Here is a 21,015-nt window from a genome sequence, read left to right as displayed (position 1 = left end):
AAAGTGTTGAGGCAAAACATCTGCGTCGTCATGAGGTTACTTCATGAAACTAAAGGCTGAATAAACAGGTATAAAGTGCCTCAGACACGCTAGCTAGCGTTTCAACATGTGAATTAATATATTGTGAGCTTTTATTAGCAACATATTTTTCCCCATACATGTGGGTCATCAAGTGGAGTTTTGATTCGTCAAGTGTTGTGGGGATTCTTTTTTTTTATGTGTACCTTGGTTGCGGTTGCTTCGCCATACCTTCGGAACCTAAAGATGTCACATTAGCTGTTGCTTCACAATACCTCTGCCAGAAACTGTAAAATTAAAAAAAAAAAGGCCAGTCGCTGACATAACGTGGCGTCGATGTCGCGATGCCTATACTACCCGCAAAACGAGAAACTGAAAAGAGGTGGGCATGGCTATCACACCGCTGCGATTCCGCGCGCTGTTCACTCAGTGCTCGTTGGACGAATGTCCTGGTTTCTAAGAATTCCACTGGCGCCACCTAGTGAGACAAGTGATCCACCTCCGTGAGATCCCGTAGAAAATCTTGCCCCGTCACGTGTGCGACATCCGAGGCGACGTGGTCGGCGTGTACGGATGTCACGGATACACATAAGGAACAGAACAAAGCAAAAGAATGAGCCCATCTCCTTTTCGTTCTCCACGAGGCAGGACGCACAAACAGCTACGACAGACAGGTGACACCGCGCCGTAGGCCTCCGCACGCAGCGTAGCAGTAGTTATGCAACAGTACACGACACTCGAGAGGATCGCGCCACCGCGGCGCTGACGGCGGGCAACGCGACACCAAACGCGCTAGGTGTCGCTGCGAGCGGTTGTGTACGCGGTGCCGCAATGGAGACAACTTCCTCTTAATGAAGCGCCCTTTTGGTTTGTTTTCGCACGGTCAACTTCGCCGCTCAGGGTCAGATGTTCTGCGTTCGTTTGCAGCGTGCATCGTTTGACAACTGCCCAAAGAGTTGGGCTTCACTTGGCTTTGCCTTTTTTTTTTTTCGTTTTTAACGCTCTTGGAGTAAGGAATAAACTAGGAGATATCAACTTTTGATGGGGAGAAAGAGATTGAGGCCCGTAAACTTAGATTTAGGGGATGTTAAAGAACATCAGGTAGCCAAAATTTCTGGAGCCCTCCACAACGTCGGCTCTCACAATTATCAAATCAAATCGATCTTTATTTCCAACATGTATCCTTTATCCAAGAAGTTGCGGGTTCCTCAAGCGAAAAGCGGTTATAAAAACCACTTGAGAATGCCAGACGGCTCACGTACATGGCATCAGTTTCGGAATTCAAGCTTTTAAGAAGTATAGTGCATTTAGAGCAGGAGAAATAAACAAACAGATGGGAAGAATATTGTACAAATAGAACAGTAGAACACACAGATACAGAGCAAACTGAATAACTGTGATTATATTGTGGTTTTGGGGCATTCAATAGTCATTATTAGAGCGGGACATCATTAAGCTGCGCTTTAGAAAGCTACCTGTGAAGCCATACTGCTCGCACTATCGCACTAGCATGTTACATATCACAGACCCACCGCATTGGCTGAGTCAACTTTTTCGGCTGTGCTGTCCCATCTTTGTCTGCACAGGGCGGACGCTCCGAAGGGGCAATCACGTCAGAGGGCCGAATTATTTTATTCCTTCATCTTTATGACAGATGAGAGAAATAAGAGGGTCCAATTCTTTTATTCCAGCATCGTTATCACGGAAGCATAAAAACAAGTAGGATGAAGCGTCACGTGACAAACCCGAAGCCTATTCGTAAAAAAAGAAAGATAAATTGGCCCTGATTGCTATTCTGGAGGCTGTCGAATTCCGCCATTTTTCAACCTTGATTGGCTCACAGGTCTGCTCTCTGATTGGTTTACAGAATATCACAATATGGCGGAATTCGACAGTGTCCACAGCCTCTGATCTTCCAGCAAGTGTAACTGCATGCTGGTCGGCTTGCTTTGGCTAAGTCTGCTGTGGCCGCTGTGGCCGCTGTGGCCCTATCCCACCCAGAAGCCAGTGCGTGCTGGGCCGAGAAAAGTGGGAGGGGCGTCGTCAGACTTGCTGAGCTAGGCCTAACGGAAATCGCGTGACGCCCCCCTTCACACTCGTTTTCCCCTCCTCCAATGACTGTCGGCCATTCTAGCGGCCACGGAGTTGCAAATGAACTGCAGGATGGAGAATTACGTCACGAAGCCCAGCCTTGGCAAGCGATAGTCTCAGGGGAAGCAGTTTCCTTCTCTCTTCCCCACGTAGTGTCGGCCAAACACGAGAGCTTCTTCCTGCCTTTCATACACATTACACCACGCTGAGACTTCTTCGCGATCACGTTTTCATCGGCCGACACACACACACGCGCGCATATATATATATATATATATATATATATATATATATATATATATATATATATATATATATATATATATATATATATAGTGCATTGTCATGGCCTCCCACACTTTTCCGGCCTTTGTGGCGGTAGCGTGGATAAAGTGAGCTTTAGCGTGGATCGTCTGACAACGGCAAACCAAATATGGCTCGACTTGGCTAGGCACGTGATCCACGCATTTCTTTCGCTTTCGCGGCCTGTTCCGTTCCGCAGACGGAGCATTGCACGGCAAGGTGTGTGCACGTGGAGAAGCGTGGTCGCCGATGTGTGTGACACGAAAAAAATCGGGTACAGATGAGGAGCAGAGGAGCGTTCGAAGACTCAGGTGGGCTTCGTATATTTCTCATTTCTTGTTTTATTTTGCAAAAAAAAAAATGGAATTACCCTTAAATTTTGACAAACTGTTTTCTTTTTGGGTCTTTGACTACAGACACCCTTTTTCCGTATTTTCGATATTGTTCGGTTGCAGCAGCAGCAGAGCTTGGCCCGAACACGCCATGTCCAGTGTGCTGTCGTTCATAGAGTTAGTAACGAAAACTTCATAGAGAACGCCAGCGTTGAGATGGTGCTGTTTACACGACGTACGCGTATAATGGTTAAGGTTCATTGCTTTGTGAAATGTGTGTTCTTTATAACACTTCAATAATTCTTGCTATATGATTTATCATGCTTTTTATTTTTCCAGACGTCAAACCATCATTATTAGGCAAATAGCATTTCAGGTTGCTGCCCCTGATTATCCATTCATCTACCTATCCAATCTTTTGTCCGCCTACCTTCGACCCTTTCCGTCCGTCCCTACGTCCATCCGCCCACCCGTCCCTCCGTCCACCCACTCACCCATCCAACCATTCACTCACCTACCTTTCCACCCATTCATCCATCTATCTACTAATAAATCAACTTTAAATGCGAATGCGTTTCTTAGTCGGGCTATGTCAGGCGTCCGTCGGGATCCGTCCACCTCCCTCTCCCATTGCAACAGCTGCGGGCGCGTGCGCTTATCCTCGCCCCCAGCAACCAGAGCCATTAAAATTACTACGCCGCATACTCTCGGCGCAAGAAATGCATTCAGATTTCCTCACGATTCCTTTCGGGGAAGTGGGGGCATTTTTTCGTTTTCTAGAAAAACACAAGGACAAAGCTGTCCACAAACACATTGCGTGACACCCGACAAAATCTATGATTGGAATGATATACAGTGGGTACTGTGAAGGGAAAGTATCGAACAAGGAACATACCTGGAGTCAACGTTTCCAGAATGAGACTATACTTCCTAAGGCGCACTTTTTTTGACCAAAATAATAGCCTCCCCGTCGAAGTTTGGCTACAGTGACCATTGCTTGTGCGACGATTCCTAGTGCGACGCAAGCAAACGTTTCTATAAACCTCTGTTTGCCTTTGTTTTGTATACCGAGAAGCGGTCATTTTGCAAAGGTCACAAAGTCCACTAGATGCCGATGAAAGAGTATTTATCGTTGCCACGTAAGGATACTGTTTCGCGGACATCACATAATTCTGACGTATTGTAAGATCCTGTAAGGGAAGCTCTTTGACCCAATCAGAGAAGCCGCTTAGCCGGCCTACGGCCAATCAGAAGAGGGCAAATAAAAGTGAACAATAGCACAGCTGGTTACTGTAATGTATACTGTAATATATACATTACAGTATATGGTGACAACGATCATATCCATGGGCGTCCTTTATAAATTGCGACGATGGTATCAAGCCCCTTCGACTGTTTGTTATAATCTGGTTTACTTATACTTTGAGAAACCTAGCATTAGTTAACCAGTTTGTTTTGTTGGGATGCTATCACCTCTTGCACGGTCACTTTTGCTTCGCGGACTAGCCGCAATTAGGCTGAACAGCCGCCGACTGAGATGGGATGCAACGCTCGCGCGGGTCAGGGTTAGCGTGGTAGTGCCAGTGGTGCCGCTGCGCTGCAGGTGACGGAGAGGCTAAGCCAGCGCACGGGAAAAAGTAGGGACTCTCTTTAGGGGTGGCGGCGTGCAGCGACAGACGTCTCTTGCTGTGGGTCTACGGGGCACGACTCCACGAGTCGTCTCCCGTGGATCCATCATTGTGATCATCCCTCATATGATAGTAAGAAACTCTATGCCACAGTTGCAGCGCAGGAGAAACTTTTGCACACTTGTCCACACATGTCTTATTCATAATCATCATCATCGTCATCATCATCATCATCATCATCATCATCATCATCATCAGCCTGACTACGTCCACTGCAGGACAAAGGCCTCCCCCATGTTCCGCCAGTTAACCCGGTCCTGTGCTTGCTGCTGCCACTTTATACCCGCAAACTTCTTAATCTCATCTGCGCACCTAACCTTCTGTCTCCCCCTAACCCGCTTGCCTTCTCTGGGAATCCAGTTAGTTACCCTTAACGACCAGTGGTTATCCTGTCTACGCGCTACATGCCCGGCCCATGTCCATTTCTTCTTCTTGATTTCAGCTATATCCTTAACCCCCGTTTGTTCCCTAATCCACTCTGCTCTCTTCTTGTCTCTTAAGGTTACACCTACCACTTTCCTTTGTATTGCTCGCTGCGTCGTCCTCAATTTGAGCTGAACCCTCTTTGTAAGCCTTCAGGTTTCTGCTCCGTAGCTAAGTACCGGCAAGATACAGCTGTTATATACCTTTCTCTTGAGGGATAGTGGCAATCTGCCTGTCATAATGTCTTATTACCACCAATCATTTCCCATTGCAGACTGATGAATCCCCGGCCGATCGGGAACGAGCCGTACGTGCCGACGGAGCTGGAACACGTGGCCAACATCATCACGCACGCGGTCAGTGTGGGCATGCAGGGAGGGAGGGTATGAGTGGTGACAGTTCGATCGTTTCTTGAACGGAACAGCTTAAGGATATGCCGCAATATTAAGTGGAATACGTGCCGGGGTGGCCATATCCTGAAAACTTCCACCTGCTCTCTCGCCCCGTTTGCCCCCTTTCCAAGAACAACTAGTAAGATACAACGCACACGTTCGGCGCCTCAGCTGCGTCCTCTCTCCGCAGGGGCTGTCTTGTCGTGGGTGCCCCGCCCCCCTCCCAAGTAAAGAAAACCAAGGCACTGCCCTTGAATATGTTCACGCAATGACGTGTCTTTTAAGCGAGAGTAAAAACTGCCCGTTGCACGTTTCTCTCAGTGTCCTATAGTTTCCGTTTTTCACACATGCAATTGCCACTCGGCTACTAAGCCTGTACTACGACCTATAAAGCCGAGCTAGTTGGTGAACATATCGAGTCTTCACCCTACCGAGCTGGTGAAGACTCGGTAGGGTGAAGACTCAGTAAAGCCAGTGGAAACGGCATGCCTCAGCTTTCTCACCGTATCCGGGTGTTTTTCGCACTTCGCCTGCTTTTATTTGGCACTGAGCATGTGTGTTTTCAAACATTCGGTCACGCGCAGCTGAGCATCCTGCCCAGTTTCTTCGCTCTGAAGTTCTTGCTCCAGCGTGCCCACACGCCCGCTCACATGACGGCCGCCGTGGTGTACGGAATCGCCCTGGTCGTGCTGTTCGTCACCTCGTCGCTCTTTCACTCCGTGCACTTCCTCGGAAAGCTCAGGTGAGCACTATAGAATGCATCACCGAGTCGTATCACTGAGCAAACGAGTTTTTCGATGCGACGTCTTAGATAGATAGATAGATAGATAGATAGATAGATAGATAGATAGATAGATAGATAGATAGATAGATAGATAAAAAAATAGATAGATAAATAGATAGATAGATAGATAGATAGATAGATAGATAGATAGATAGATAGATAGATAGATAGATAGATAGATAGATAGATAGATAGATAGATAGATAGATAGATAGATAGATAGATAGATAGATAGATAGATAGATAGACAGACAGACAGGCAGACAGACAGACAGACAGACAGACAGACAGACAGACAGACAGACAGACAGACAGACAGACAGATAGATAGATAGATAGATAGATAGATAGATAGATAGATAGATAGATAGATAGATAGATAGATAGATAGATAGATAGATAGATAGATAGACAGATAGATAGATAGATAGATAGATAGATAGATAGATAGATAGATAGATAGATAGATAGATAGATTGGTTGATAGATAGATAGATTGGTTGATTGATTGATTCCGACTGTGTCGTAATGCGGTACACATATTTTGACCTATTCCACAGGACCTTAAAAGTGATCTTACACCGGTGCGACCGTGCTGCCATCTACATCTTCATCGCGTCGGCCTACACACCCTGGTGAGATGTGGCGTACTGTCACTTCGATTCAGGGGTTCCTGCGTTAACTTGACTGGCCACTACTTAACTGCAACATAATTGTGTGAGAGTAGGACAGAGTAGTGAAACCGCTAACCCTGACAATATATCAGCAAACTTTAATCCACTATCTGTACTAGGCGGAGATCACAATTGAGAATTTCTATGTGAGCAACAAGATTGAGCGCTGAGTTCTCTATTGGAGCCAAGTTTCATCCCAGGAAGTGCTTCAGAGAAAGGGATTGGTGCGGGCAGCAAATATCTAAATGCCATTCTGCTTGGTGGATTGTGAAGAACTTTGCGGCAGTCAATTTGTGAGGCTAAGAACTTTTTAAATGAAGCCATTAGACGATTACTTGGAAAAATGTTTCAGGAACACTTTAAATTCAGTAATTTTATTTCGTGTCAGTGTGCACTATTTAGGGACGTGTAATCTGTTTATACACATTTGTAATCCTCCTGATCATATCTTGTCGTAGGCTGATGCTACGCGAGTACAGCTCGTGGGGCCAAAAGCAGCTGTACGTGGTCTGGTTCCTATGCCTGCTAGGCATCACCTACCAAAATATATTTCACGAGAAGTAAGTGCCATCGTTAAAATAGCACGTTTCCGTTTTCTAGCATTGGCCCAACCGAATGTAGTTTCTTGTGGTCTGTGCAGAGCTTTATTGACCAACGTCTAAGCAATCGTAGTATGTGTCAGCGCTTTTCGTGGCAAATAGTAGGTGCAACAACCCAAGGTATACTATTACACCCTGCCAGTTCATCGAACTTACTAGTGTGAGCATATGTCCTTCATAGCAGTCCCCCCCCCCCCCCCCCTCATCGCTCCCAGAGTAAGGAAGTGAGAATGGAGTTTTCTATGATAACACATACATTTAGAGTAAAATCTAGAATAAAGATGTGTTAATGGTGTTTTCATCGTAAAATCTTCTCGAAATGGGGGTCGCGAGGTTTACAATGCTCGTTTATTTGGTTTAGTTTGTGTGCATGGTGTCGTACACAGCGTTCCTCCCTTCTCGTTGTCTGCTGTCTTATTTATGGACTATTTCATGAGTTGTGATATTTTACTCTCTGTTGCCATTTTGTATTCAGCGGAATAAACATAGTACAGATCATTTTCTGAAGCTCACTGCTGGGAATCTAGCTGTATGCTTCCTCAAGACGTATAGCGTAATTTGAGGAAGTGGATATCAAGTGTAGTCGAGGAAACGAATCAAACACCAGCCTAGACAAAAAGTTTCGTCAGGGCGACTTGTCAGGCGCAGCTATTGTTCACTTCTTTCAATAAATGTACCGTCTTATTTTATGTCCATTACTTGTGACCGTTTCGTTTTGCCGAAATGACGATGTTTACAGCAAGCTGCGGTTTAGCGCAGTAGCAATGGAGACAGCCCGTGTACTTTATTTCGTCCAGGTAATTTAAGGATATATTCATCGGATTACTAAGCAGTATCTATAATGCATGTGCTTATTTCTAGAATTGTCGGGAGGCCACCGACATGCTCAAGTGCCTCCTTTTGTTTTTCTTTGCCTACAGCCAACTGTAAGTACACTACGCGTAAATCGCAGCGAAATTTTGCGCTTGGTAGAGCGATAATACTCGCAGATTGGCTTAACCTGGTGTTTATGCTTTGTTTTTATTCTGTTTGTCGGCTTATTTCTGTCTTCATTTTTTTTCAATTTTAAGTGTATTTTGGCTGTCGTTCATCTTGACAGTCGAACTGTCCGGCTACTCAACGCGCTAGGTAATGGCGTTGTGGAGGCACCGCCACAACATTTATATTCTAAAAAAACGTAAGACACTACTAAAATCAATCAAGTCTCTAGCAAGTTTCGCAGTTTATTAGGAAAATACTGAGCGCTGCAATTCATGAAAGAACATTGCATAGTCGGCGCATGCAGCTTTGAGCTAGTCATAAATTACGGAAAGCTGGCTTTTCTGCACACATACCAATATTGAGGCGAAGCTTAACTGCCGCTGTTTTCGTGCGCGAAGAGCAGCATCGTGCGGATAAAAAAAAAAGGGGGGGGGGGGTCGGAAAGACAGGACGTGTCGAAATTATTCTGCTTCTCGTTATTGAGCGATACAAGTGAAATGTTTAAAATTTCCACAAAGGAAGCAATGTTCAAGATGACTGCGAATCAGTTTAGTGCATGTTGTGCTGAAAGCTTTCTTGTTTTATTTCTTTTTTCTTTTTTCACTAATAATCGGCGTGAAAAAAAAAAGAAGCTACCATGGAATTACGAATGCATAATTGTGTTTTAAAAACGTTTGATACAACATCTAACTGCAATAAATAAACGACCCAGCCGTTAAAAAAGAAAGCAGGTCACAGCGTCTGAAGTCCCATCGAAGCTCGATACAGGTGTGGTGCATCTTTCTCTCTCTGTCCTCCCAACAGGTACAAAACTCTCGAGGTGCTCATCTACATAGGCTCGGCCGTGTTCCCCGCTTCCGCTACATTTTCGATGGTGAGGACAGCCTTTCAGAATACGGTTCTTTTTCTACTGCGAACGCGCTGTAGGCATAGCTATACTTGCAAATGAGTTAAACAATCGATTGATTTCGATTGACGGATGGATGAATGGTAACACGAATAAACTGGTCAAGAGGGGTCGTCGGAGCAATCATATAGGAAGAGAAAATGGATTGACTGATTGATTGATTTCGATACGATGTTGGGAGGTTTATTTCATGCGTGTTTGGGTGATTGGCGGTCGGTAGCTGAATGATGTGGCATAATGTAATTGATTGATAATGTGAATATTTGATGCCTATATATGCACTGAATGCAAGGTATGAGATGAAATAACTGATCAATTTACGATTTATTTGAATGAATGAATGAATGATGTATGGTGGCTGTATAGATGAATGGATGTACCAAGTGATCAATAAATAGGTGTATAGGTGGCTATATGAATGCATAGGTGTCTGAATTGCATCGGAGGAAGCGTTTTATTACTTATGAATGGACAGATAAACGCCTGTGGGTTGGTGTGTAGGTGTATTCAACCAAAGATGGATAAGTTGGCTAGTAGAGATTGTAAAAACGCGCTGATGGACTGCTATAAATTAGACGTGACACAAATGTTAAATCCATGAACGGATCGATTTTATCACGGCTCAGTTTTTCGACTGGGCTTCCGTTTCGTAGTTGAGACAGATACCAAAGTGATCTTTTGGTGGAGGGGCCTAACCTCTTTCGCCTATATATGAGCGGGCACCGCACTTAGCGCTGTGTTTTCTTCCATAGTGTGAACTACAACGACATCGCATTTCGGTGCTTCTCTTGAGGAAGTATGTCCTTCAATTACATACCTCTGAGCGCACCGGTGTTTCATTGCCACCGGAATTTAGTACAACCATTTCGATATCGGTCCGAGTGTGACCAACTTGCAAAGTAAATTAATTAGAATTGTTAATTAGCAATGAATATTATGCTTTCTTACCAGATAATAGTGTCCGTTTCTTCAACTAACTCTACGAATGCAATATAACAACGCTTTACGAACCCCCTAGTAGTTTTTAATGTTAAAGCTGTCATGATCCACCCCGTGAGAAAACGAATCCTGCGAGTAGCAGGCACTGTTAAAATACTAATGGTTGGTGTTTAATGTCCTAAAACCACGATATGAACGTCTCAGTCGAATTCCGCAGTCCTGCGCGGCAGTCAGAATTTACAAGCGGAGCGCGAAGCTGCCATTTTCTCAGGTGCCCTCCTTCCATTGATGTGCGTGTGCTCCCTCTCTTGGAAGCTGTCAGCGCCTGCTGCGTGACGTCGAACAGCAGACGGCACGTTATTGGCCAATGTCCGGCATATCACGAGAGCAACATTTGAATCGGATGCGCTTCTGGTCGCTAGGTGTTGACGCGTCAGCCGCCGCACTCCATGGTCTGCTAACATTACAAAGGGAGCCAATTTCACGCACAGAAATCACAACGGCAGAGAGTGATCGCGTTTCATAACGCACGCTCGAGGTAATTGCGTACGCTGACGCAACATATTTCCCCCGCGTGCAGTCCTTCCCTGTGCAGCTTTCAGCGTTTTCTTCTGTACGAGAGAAGATGAAGGCGCTTAATTAAAGCTCCCGAGAAGTCCTTGTAACTCGGCTCATTCTTTACGGATCCGAGAAATTTGCGCAGCAATCAATCTTTGAGACAATCAACTCCGATACAGAGGCTTTTCGATTACTTGGAAGAGAGGTTCATCCACCTTTTAAACAGTGTCTTTCAACGATCCTCTATTACGAGTACGTTTTCACCTTTCCTCCACCCTCCTTTCCTGTGTTTTCCTTCGCAGCGACCTCTAACGGGCCTCAAGGAGCTGCTGTTCGGTGGCCTACTTTACTTCATAGGCGTGGTGTTCTTCAAGTCCGACGGCAGAGTGCCGTTCGCGCACGCCATCTGGCATCTGTTCGTGAACGCGGCCACCCTGGTTCACTACCACGCTGTGTACCGGTACCTCTTCAGATCGGGCCAGGTTGCCCAAGTCGCGGCGGCGGCGGTTGCCGCGGCGCACGAACACCAAGACTGAAAAAAAAAAAAAACATCTGGTGCCTCCGTCTGGCGGTGACCACCGGAAAGCGCGGCCACAGTCGCGGAGCTGCCCGGCGAACCACTGTTAGGACAGGACACCCGGCCGTGTAGGCGACGCCAGCCCCCGTTCTTCTTCCTCCTCGGCTTAAAGGTCTCGGTAGTTTTTGGCCACCAACTCAGTAGGATCGGTATTCTTGCAAAATACAGCTTTTACACCAGGCATGTCCTTGTCCAGGACATATCCCTGCCCACGGAGCTGTGGTCTCCTCTCGGGATCATGGGCTGAAATTCTACGAGGACTACAGCTCCTTGTGCAGGCTTCCTGGGTCTGACTGTTGGCAAGAGTCGTTCCTGGCACTCACGTCGGTTCAGAAAAATTCATCTCTCGGGTTCCTCCTCCGGAAGGCATCTTGTCAAGAAGGGAAGCGTTCGTCTTCGGCGACTACTGTTGATCCAGAACTGAAGCATTCACCTGCCGTAAATGCTATTCCGTTGGGCCGAGGTATTGTCTGGAGGTCTTGTCTAAGGCAGACTCTTGGTTTCCTCCAGAACCGGTCCTGAGAGAGTTATTCGACCTCCAAATTATATCCTGGTCAGGTTTGTCGTCTCACGTTCCTTCTGCCCGGGAATATCTCGCATTCAAGAGGACTGACGTAATGCCACCTGTGTATCGGGTACTCTCTGATGCTGGAAGGGGGGGGGGGGTGGGGGAGGAGTTCAGCAGGACACAGCATCACAAGATTTACCAGTGATATCACGGCTGACTTTATGATGTAGCCAGATAAGAGGCCGTTCTAGAGATTAGCAGTGGCGTTCATTGTTTTGGAGGGGTTATAAGCCACTTCGCGGTGATATAATGATCTCAGCTCGAGACTGTTCCTTCTTTATTTTGTTGTTTCGTTTTTAAAGAATTGGGACGATTAAGCATAATGACTGTCATTACGATTTTTTACCTGTGGTGCCCGTATAGTGTGCTCAAAGCGTTGAAGTGGGAGACTATTTAGCAAGGCTGGCGATGTTTGAAATAGATATTGCACATTGTTGGTTTTCTCATAAGTTGCATGTAGTGTGCGACGCCCCACAGGTGCTGTGGTTCGGAAATGTGTTAGAGGATATACAATGTTTTGTGCTGCATCGCCGGCTTTCTGGAAAGGTCGTATATTACGAAGACAGTGGGCTTGTATGTAGTTATATAACTGGCGGCAAACTTTGACCCTAAGTACGTTGTCATCTATTGCCGTTGTTTTCAGACACGACGGACAAAAAAAGATAATAGCGCAGCTAAGAAGTGAAGGTGCTATAAGCTTTATTGGAACCGGTAGAGGTCATTGCTGAGTTGCGCTTATGTTGCGATCTTCGAATGACTTAGAAGCAGACGACTTGGGCTGTGTTCCAATTCTCAGACAGCACGTAGACAGTCTATGCAGACTGCTTGGAAGACAGCACCGAGACCATGCTGTCTGAGAATTGGAACACTTCTGGACGATTTTTACGCGACGACGCGCCACCTCGCGTCGAGAAGAAAAAGCCAAAGTAAACAAACGTAAAAGTTGTACTTCCTCGCAGATTTCGTGTAGAAATCAAAAACAAATAAACGTTACTCACATCGAGCGTCTGGGAAAGCGTCGGCTTGTGTGCAGACGACTATTCCGGCGAGATCCGATCTGAACGATACGCTGAGCCGCTATCTTGTTTAGACAGCAAAGTAGCCTGCATCGTATTTGTCTACGATGTGGTCTTCTCGGAGTCGTTTATTTTGCCGGCTACGTGAAAATCGGAATGGGACTTAAGATGGCCGCCGTCCACTTAGCTGTCTATTTAGCCGTCTACAGTGAGTATCGGAACACAGCCCCGGTGACGACGTGGCGAAGATAGTCGCCATAAAGCGAGTTCAGTACTTGTTACGTATCGTTCGTACGTAAGAACCCAGCGTTACGCATATTTGCTAATAACAACGACAATGATGACGTAGTTTTGTCGCTAATCTTCGAAGCGAACTACTTGATGCTAATCCGAAGCAGAGGAGAGGGGAAACAACGCTCCCCCTAGCGTACGTCGCCGCACTAAATCGAACGATTGCCTTCAACCAATGACACGCGCCATATGTGACATCATTCCTATTTTATAAGATCTCGCGTCTTTCATCAACTACAAGTACCGCTTTCTAGTTTATAACATCTTGCATCTTTTCATCATCAGTTACATGTACCACCATCTAGTAAACACTACAAGAACTAAACGAGAGGTGGCTACATACAGGAGACGGTACCGCCATCTAGTGAACACTGCAAGAACTAAACTAGAGGTGGCTACATACAGGGGACGGTACCGCCATCTAGTGAACACTGCAAGAACTAAACTAGAGGTGGCTACATACAGGGGACGGTACCGCCATCTAGTGAACACTGCAAAAACTAAACTAGAGGTGGCTACATACAGGCTACAGGGGACGCACAGCCCACGCCCTAAGGAGCTTCGCCCCTAAAATCGGAATTCTTGTCGGCGTTATTGAAACGTTCAAATCAAAACTGTAGGCACGCAGGTTATTGCGGCAAACCATGATATGCAGACGAGCTAGTCCGTGCATGCGGGGCTCAAGGACTGAACATACATCTTGCAAATACCAAAAAAATATCTAGAACGCCAAATCGTTCCATAAAAACAAAAACAAAAATTGCTACAGCCTACTTGCCCAAAAAGAATAAGATCTCAACGCGCCTTTTTCGGGGCTTAATCGAAACGGGGACGCTCCTGGCGTGATAGAGAGCAAGTGTTAGTCATGGTGCGAGGATTATGTACTAGTTAAGCACAGCCTTAAGGCCAATGTTCCAAGGACGAATGTAATTATCTGGACAGAGCTATATGGTGCTTAAGCCGCGTTAAAAGGTATGAGCGATGATATTACTTCGAACCTGTACAAAGGCTAGCCACACGAACATGGAAAGTGCCTTGAAGGGTGTGACGATCGAAGCGCATTCGAAGTCGCGATCTTACATCAACTGTTGTCGTCAATGGGTGCCAAGGAAAGAGGCTTTGCGGAGCGTGAAAGCGTTTTTCACGTGGCTCCTTGAGGGCGACGACCACATGGAGCGTATTTCGGGCGTATTTCACGCGCCTCTAAAGCTGCGGCGTATATCGTTGTGCCTCGTGAGTCATCAGAGAAATCGCAGTTGAGATTAGTTTGGTGCAGTAGCTGGTTAATCGGTAACTACATCGTAACTACATAAGGTTAGGTGGGCAGATGAGATTAAGAAGTTTGGGGGTGTAAATTGGCAGCAGCAAGCACAGGACCGGGTTAACTGGCGGAACATGGAAGAGGCCTTTGTCCTGCAGTGGACGTAGTCAGGCTGATGATGATGATGATGATGATGACATCGCGCCGATTTCGTTCCCGGTGCCAGTAACAGCGTTCACCGAGGAACGTAAGCAGTGTGGCAGTTGCGTGAGATACGCGTTAAATACGCTCCCATGTAGTCGTCGACAGTGATAAACCATTACCATGCGCGAGTGTATGGCCGACAGGTCAGATTACGTATTAGCCGACTGCGTCGAGCTGCCTGTTCGTAAACGCGGTGTGGTTTTCACTCACGTCATTTGGCGTTATCATTCCTGTAATACAGCGCATATAGGTCGATTCGCTGGGTATATAGATGTTTGTCGCGTCGAGTCGGGGGTCGTTTCCCGTCGAACGTTGTTACGACGTGCGTGAGCGGTACAGGCGGTGCGTGAATGAAAACACTATGCACAGTTTGGGACGTGTGGAAGAAAGGCTGCCCTCGTTCGGAGGTGAGTTAAGCGTGCGACCGTCGGAAGAAGGCGAGTCGGGAAACAAATGCCTTCGCCACCACGTCATACGGAAGCGGTAAATTTCCATAACCTCCCGGCACTTATTATCTCGAAGTCCAACACGTGACCAGGACAGGAGAGAGACTTTTAATTGCAGGAACGGAGGATAAGTTCAGTACGAGGACCTGCTGATTGCTACTCCTAATTTCACTGCTAGCTCGGTACTCCTACATGGCTACTGCTAGCATGATACTACTAACCGGCTACTGATTGCGTGATACCACTACCGGCTACCATTTACCTGATAGTTACACCCATCTACTCCTGACCTGATAATCCTTTCAGGATACTCCTACGTTTCTTTCCATATCCTGACTGATTTCCCCACCCAGCTAATCATAGCGTGCTAGTGCCAGCCTTATCCTTCTAGCTGGCTTCTACTTGCGTGATACATCCGCACGGCTACTCCTATCCCGATACTCCTACCCAGCTGATCCTGGACTGGTGTCCTTGCCCGACTACTCATAGCCTAATACAACTACTTCTCGGCTACTCCTAGCCTAATACTCATACCAGGCCATTTATAGCCTGCTACTTCTAGTCAGATTTTCATAACTGCGCATAAAAAGCGTAAGGAGAAAGAGGTGGAAGAGCAATGAAAGACGAGGAATGAAAACGGTATACGTTCGGTTCACGGTGGTGTTTGTTCGGCGCACGTATGCTTGCTCAGCGGGGCGGCGACAGTTTTGCCCGCAGTTCCCAAAATAACTAAAGCTTCGGTGCAGTAATCTCTTTGTCAGATCCATATCGTTTTTCTTCTTTTAGCGGGTGTCGGTGCCACCAGTCGTGTTGGCAGAACGCCCTGTCCTCGTTTGTTTTCTCTACCACGGTGCTTGTTTTAAGACCCAACAAGCACACATCACTCCGAAGGGATAAAGAGATGCGCAGAGTGGACATGAGAGGAGGCTGGACACTGCGAAGGCCTTTTACGTCACGTCACGGCGCTGCCTATACTTTGATGCCTTCCTCCGAATGGTTACCTTCAATACTTATCGGCGCGCCTAACTCCGAAACAACCCTTTGTAGACATGCATTGAGGATAGCCAATTTAACTGCCTTATTGTGCCAAACACGTTTTCCTTGCGCATACGCTTTCTCGTATAGCAGACACTTCAGCCAAACTCCAGGTTCGACTCTTCGAAAGCGTGGGTCGTATATGCTAGCTCCACAAACGAGCGGACGATTTGGTCGCATGCGATTGGTCGAGGCTCGTGCTTACGTACCCAACTTGTGACGTATGCAAGCGTGGGCCGTATGCTTGTACAAGTTCCACAAACGAGCGGGCAATTTTGTCGCTTGCGATTGGTCGAGGCTCGGGCTGACGTAACCGACTTGTCACGTATGCGCGAGCCTCGACCAATCGCGTGGGGCCAAAATTTTTCGGTCGTTTTAAAATGTGTGTATACCATGATCCCGACCACGGTTGCTCTGTTTGCTCATGCCATTGTGACGCCTATACTTTACACACCTAGCAGCTCCTGTTCTCGTTTTAACCCTGTGCGTTTTTTCCCCTTAAATAAACCGCTGCCAAGTACAAAGTCAACGATTGCCGGTTGCTTCTAATAGTCGCGTTCGGTGCTTTGCTTTTTTTTTTAATCGACGCGACGCGAAACTGTTCAGCGCCACGGAGGATTGTAGATGTAGGAATTACCAGACTCCTGTTGTTCCCGAGTCACCTGTTCCTTCATTAGCTGCCGCTAAGGTGCTGCAAAATGTGTATTCGCGCGGCATCCCTTAAAAACTGAACTCTGTTGCGCACCAATAGTGTTCTTCAAGGGGTTACTGACACGATATTTTCCTCCAAGATCTGTCAAGTTCTGGGGCGTTTAGATGCCTGACCTGAAGGTCTGAAAGGTTCTGGAGATCAAAATCGGAGAAACCATCATACCTTACAGCGTCCTAAATAACCTAACAAATCAGTCGCAAGCAAGCGAGCTTTGGTTCAGCATCCCAGAAGTTTACACTGCATCATGACGCCATTTTGCAAGATTTTGTCATGTGGGAGCAACATTTACGTGTTCTAGCGCTCGTTTGTTATTTGTACCCTGTATAGACTGTGAAACATAGCCCCTCTGAGGAATCGGCCACGAAAACGTATATTGAGCTATGTATGACAACTGCACTATTGCTTACCGACATATTACAAAAATAATGCATAAAGAAAAAAAGCTCGCTCTGACTCACTGGGCTTCCCCGCGTGTCAGCAGAAAAGGCGATCGACCAAACCGGAGCGACTGTCAATGACGTCGTAGTGTGCTCCTCCCATGTGACCAGCTTCGGGATTGTGACGTCACGATACAGTATAATCAAGGAGAAAAGAAACCACAGGTTGCTGCAGAAACACTCTCGTATCAGAATTGTCAGATTGCAATGCAGGGGCCCGAAAGTATTTTTCTATCGCTTTCGGTTTCAGGACCTTCGTTTAATAAAATAAATAGTTGAATATACTGTGTCAGTACCGCTTTAACGTTTTGGTGTTGTGGTTCGTTGGTCTCTCCGTTCGACTGTAGGCTACCTCCAGTTGTGCTTTGAAAGCGTATTTCACTGAGAGCAATCACAGAAACAAGGTCATTTTTTCTAAGAAGAAATAGATCAAGTTGTATCTCGTCTGCAGTCCTCGGTAGGGTAGTGTCCTACATACAATACACCAATCCGGTGCACTGCTGGTGTGGTAGCTACACGAGTAAGGTGCTCTTCGACCGCAGGAAAGGGCGTCGAAATAGCAACCCCAAAGTTATTTTCCTATTTCGACGGTATTACGGATGCCCGTGCCATTTTTTGTCGAGCTCGCGTATAGCGCCGCTTTCTTCTCGCATTCCTCGTTGCGTTTCGCGATACTCTTCGTCGTCATGGCAACAAATAAGCGCATAAGGCGGTCATGTGACTGCGCGCGCGTCGTTCGGGACTCGTTCTGCCAAGAGACGATTCAGCGTTGAATTCGAGAGGACAGCGGTACACTGCCTGGTGCTCGAACATCCGATAAATGCGACTGACAGTTACTTCGCCTGACACGCCTGCGTCCAAATACGACTTATAACACTCTGGTTCAGAGTGACGCACAGTACAAGATCGCGTCTGATAGGACGGACGCTGTAGAAGAGCTCGATTACCGCGTTTACCGCACCGTATACTGCGAAGCGTTTCGTGTAGACGCGTGTGCTAGTACTCGCTGATTATGGAGGCGGCGTGCTAACAACGTGGTGCTGATTAACACGGCTGTACATCATTACGGTTGTACTAACAGGCTGTACTAACAACGTGGGGCTCATTTCAAACTGCGCCTCCATGTCCTCTTACGCGACGCAAAAACGCGCATAGGCGCGTGAAATACGCCAGACATACGCGCCTTTTGTACATACCGCTAACCTTCTCCAGAAATAAAAAGGTCGTCACCTCGTGACAAGTAAAACATAAATAAAGTGAAAACGAAAAAAAAAGAACACGCTATCTTATGCCTACTAGTCCTAGACACGGGTTTTGTCCAGCTGCAGCGCTATTTAGGCACCGAGTTCAACCTTGTGTCTAATACAGTGGCGTCCCGTCTGAGTGCAAGTTGACGCAAAAAATTACTCTTTCAATCATGTCATGCTTGCGTATAAAGAGGCCTTTCGTTCATCCTCACTTACCGTTTGAACCTTGAACCAAACCTTGTGTGCATGAACAGCGAGTCTCTTTGCGCCTTCACCGCTCGGATCACGTGACCTTTGCAGAAACGTCTCGTGCGATATCGTTGGTAAAGCGGACGCCGGGCCGACCAGCGACACTCCCGAAACAGCGGCAGTTGTGCAACGCCAGTATAGAGAGCCTTGGCATTCGTTCAAATCCACTCGTTGCACAATGCCACGGCATCGCATGCGCCGTTCCTCTGTAGGGTCGCAAAACGCTGTAGTATAAGACCTTCACAAGCCTTTAAATCTTGGAGGCTTCTTTTTTTTGTTTCTCTCAGCGATCCCAGTTGTACCAGATCGCTTCGAAATCGACTCAGTCCCCTTGGAAGTAGACAGCGCTGGAAAATGAGAAAACGAAGTGTGTCTACGGATGAGGTGTGACGTCACAAGTGACGTTTCTGTCCAGGTCACGTGACCCAGAGCTGCGCAAGTGCGATCTGCGTGCCGATATCGCGTATGGAATGAAACGGGAAGCTATACCGACGCGGCCGGCGAAGATCTTGTTAATCGGTGGCGAGCGTCCTGATTTGCTCACGCGTGAATTCGTAAGCACGACGCCGTGCCGACTGCATGCGGCGTTTTCGAAACAAACCTCAAGATCTGCTAGAAGAAACAGACGAAAGTCGAGGTACGGAAGGTAAAGAGGACAACACGAGCGCTGCCTCTTTGCCTTCCGTACCTCGACTTTCGTCTGTTTTTTCTAGCACATTCGTGCTCGCGCTGCAACCCTTATTATCATGAATTCAAACCAACTAGCCCAAATCGCCATTCTTCCTCAAGATCTGCATAATACCATGAATGTTACGTTTTGGCGCGGCTCTCGTGTCAGTTATACTGGCCAAGCAGCGGAACATATGCATAGCTGTACTTGAATAAAGTTTATTGCAAACTGAATTTGTCGTTCGTCTGTGCATGGATCTATCACGTAGCGCCAGAATCGACGTACGTCATGACGAGGCTGTACATTCATTTGTATTTGATTGATTGATATGACAGACGCCGTAGTGGAGGGCCCCGGCAATTTTGACCACCTGGTGTTCTTTAACGTGCACACAAATCTGAGTACACGGGCCTACAACATTTCCGCCTCCATCGGAAATGCAGCCGCCGCAGCCGGGATTCGATCCCGCGACCTGCGGGTCAGCAGCCTTAGCCAGTATTGATTGATTTGTGGGGTTTAACGTCCCAAAACCACCATATGATTATGACAGATGCCGTAGTGGATGGCCCTGGAAATTTCGACCACCTGGGGTTCTTTAACGTGCACCCAAATCTGAGTACACGGGCCTACAACATTTCTGCCTCCATCGGAAATGCAGCCGCCACAGCCGGGATTTGATCCCGCGACCTGCGGGTCAGCAGCCGAGTACCTTAGCTACTAGACCACCGTGGCGGGGCAGCCTTAGCCAGTAGACCACCGCGGCGGGGTCAATTGTATCTGCAAGAATCAATCAGAGAACTACACTTAAGAAACTAGCCATTTTACTGTTTTTCCGCCTCATATATGACTTTCACTGTAACTCTCTTTGAGAAGAGACATTCGCTCTCCTTCGGATAGTTGACGGACACACACTGCCTCCCAAAGAAAGCTATAGGGGCGTTAGGTTATAGGGACTCCGGGCCACCGCAGGTCGGCGGAAATTGTGGACCTGACTCGGATTCAGTCGTAAAACGTATTTTGCTTTTTTTTGGACTCGCTCGTACTCACACTCGCCACAATTTTTTTGAGCCGGACTCACTCGGATTCGCACTCGGGAAACTTTTCTTCAATCGTGTTCACTCGAACCAAAATATTATTCACTCAGACTTTATCTCAGGCTTTATCTGAGCGAGTCCAACTGAGTTGACTGATGAATTCATCGACAAATGTTCTGGGCGTACTCGAATGCCGCCATGACGCCGAATAATGTCACAACGTCGAACGGCTGCACTTCGAGTCAATCGCAGACGCCGAGGGTCCACAGGCCCATCGACAAGATGGCGGAATGCGTCAGTATACAGAACAGCAGGATCGCCACGAAGGGTCACCCTACTCCTTGCCTTCCCTCAGTTCGAGTTCGAAAGAGAGAGAGAGAAAAAAAAAGGCCTTGCGATGGACGCAACAATGAAAGCGAAGCGATGGTGCGCCTCTTAAAATTCTTGAAGTAACATGCCTATTGCAAATGCCCATTTTTCCCCTCTTGCGATCATCGCTCCATTTTGAAGTATGAGCATGAATGAAGAGGACAAAAACAGCTTTTACAGTGTTTTTATAGAGCCTAGTTTGGGATTTTC

At 46.9% G+C, this 21,015-nt stretch overlaps 2 protein-coding genes across 3 annotated transcripts in view; one reads left to right on the top strand and one right to left on the bottom strand.

Moving 5' to 3' along the window:
- The window catches only part of LOC119179380 (uncharacterized), a 70,459-nt gene extending 50,962 nt beyond the window's left edge, over positions 1-19,497 (bottom strand). The window contains exon 1 of the mRNA XM_075868750.1: positions 18,700-19,497. Coding sequence (XP_075724865.1) covers positions 18,700-18,731 — 32 coding nt within the window. The 5' untranslated portion in view covers positions 18,732-19,497. The remainder of the gene's footprint in view (positions 1-18,699) is intronic.
- Positions 1-19,635, top strand: part of LOC119179947 (monocyte to macrophage differentiation factor) — a 35,337-nt gene extending 15,702 nt beyond the window's left edge. The window contains exons 1-7 of one of the 2 annotated variants that reach the window (XM_075868752.1): positions 2,613-2,723; positions 5,130-5,211; positions 5,832-5,989; positions 6,592-6,666; positions 7,164-7,265; positions 9,090-9,159; positions 10,992-19,635. In XM_075868752.1, coding sequence (XP_075724867.1) covers positions 2,662-2,723; positions 5,130-5,211; positions 5,832-5,989; positions 6,592-6,666; positions 7,164-7,265; positions 9,090-9,159; positions 10,992-11,225 — 783 coding nt within the window. In that variant the 5' untranslated portion in view covers positions 2,613-2,661 and the 3' untranslated portion in view covers positions 11,226-19,635. Of the gene's footprint in view, positions 1-2,612; positions 2,724-5,129; positions 5,212-5,831; positions 5,990-6,591; positions 6,667-7,163; positions 7,266-9,089; positions 9,160-10,991 lie in introns of those variants that run through there. The other variant, XM_037431075.2, reaches the window with a different exon arrangement.
- The last annotated feature ends 1,380 nt before the right edge of the window (positions 19,636-21,015 follow it).

The sequence above is a fragment of the Rhipicephalus microplus genome, chromosome 7, assembly GCF_043290135.1.
Source record: "Rhipicephalus microplus isolate Deutch F79 chromosome 7, USDA_Rmic, whole genome shotgun sequence".
In the NCBI taxonomy this organism is placed as follows: Eukaryota; Metazoa; Arthropoda; class Arachnida; order Ixodida; family Ixodidae; genus Rhipicephalus; species Rhipicephalus microplus.
The sequence above is the reverse complement of the archived record's forward strand: the minus strand, read 5'-3'. Positions and strand labels throughout refer to the sequence as shown.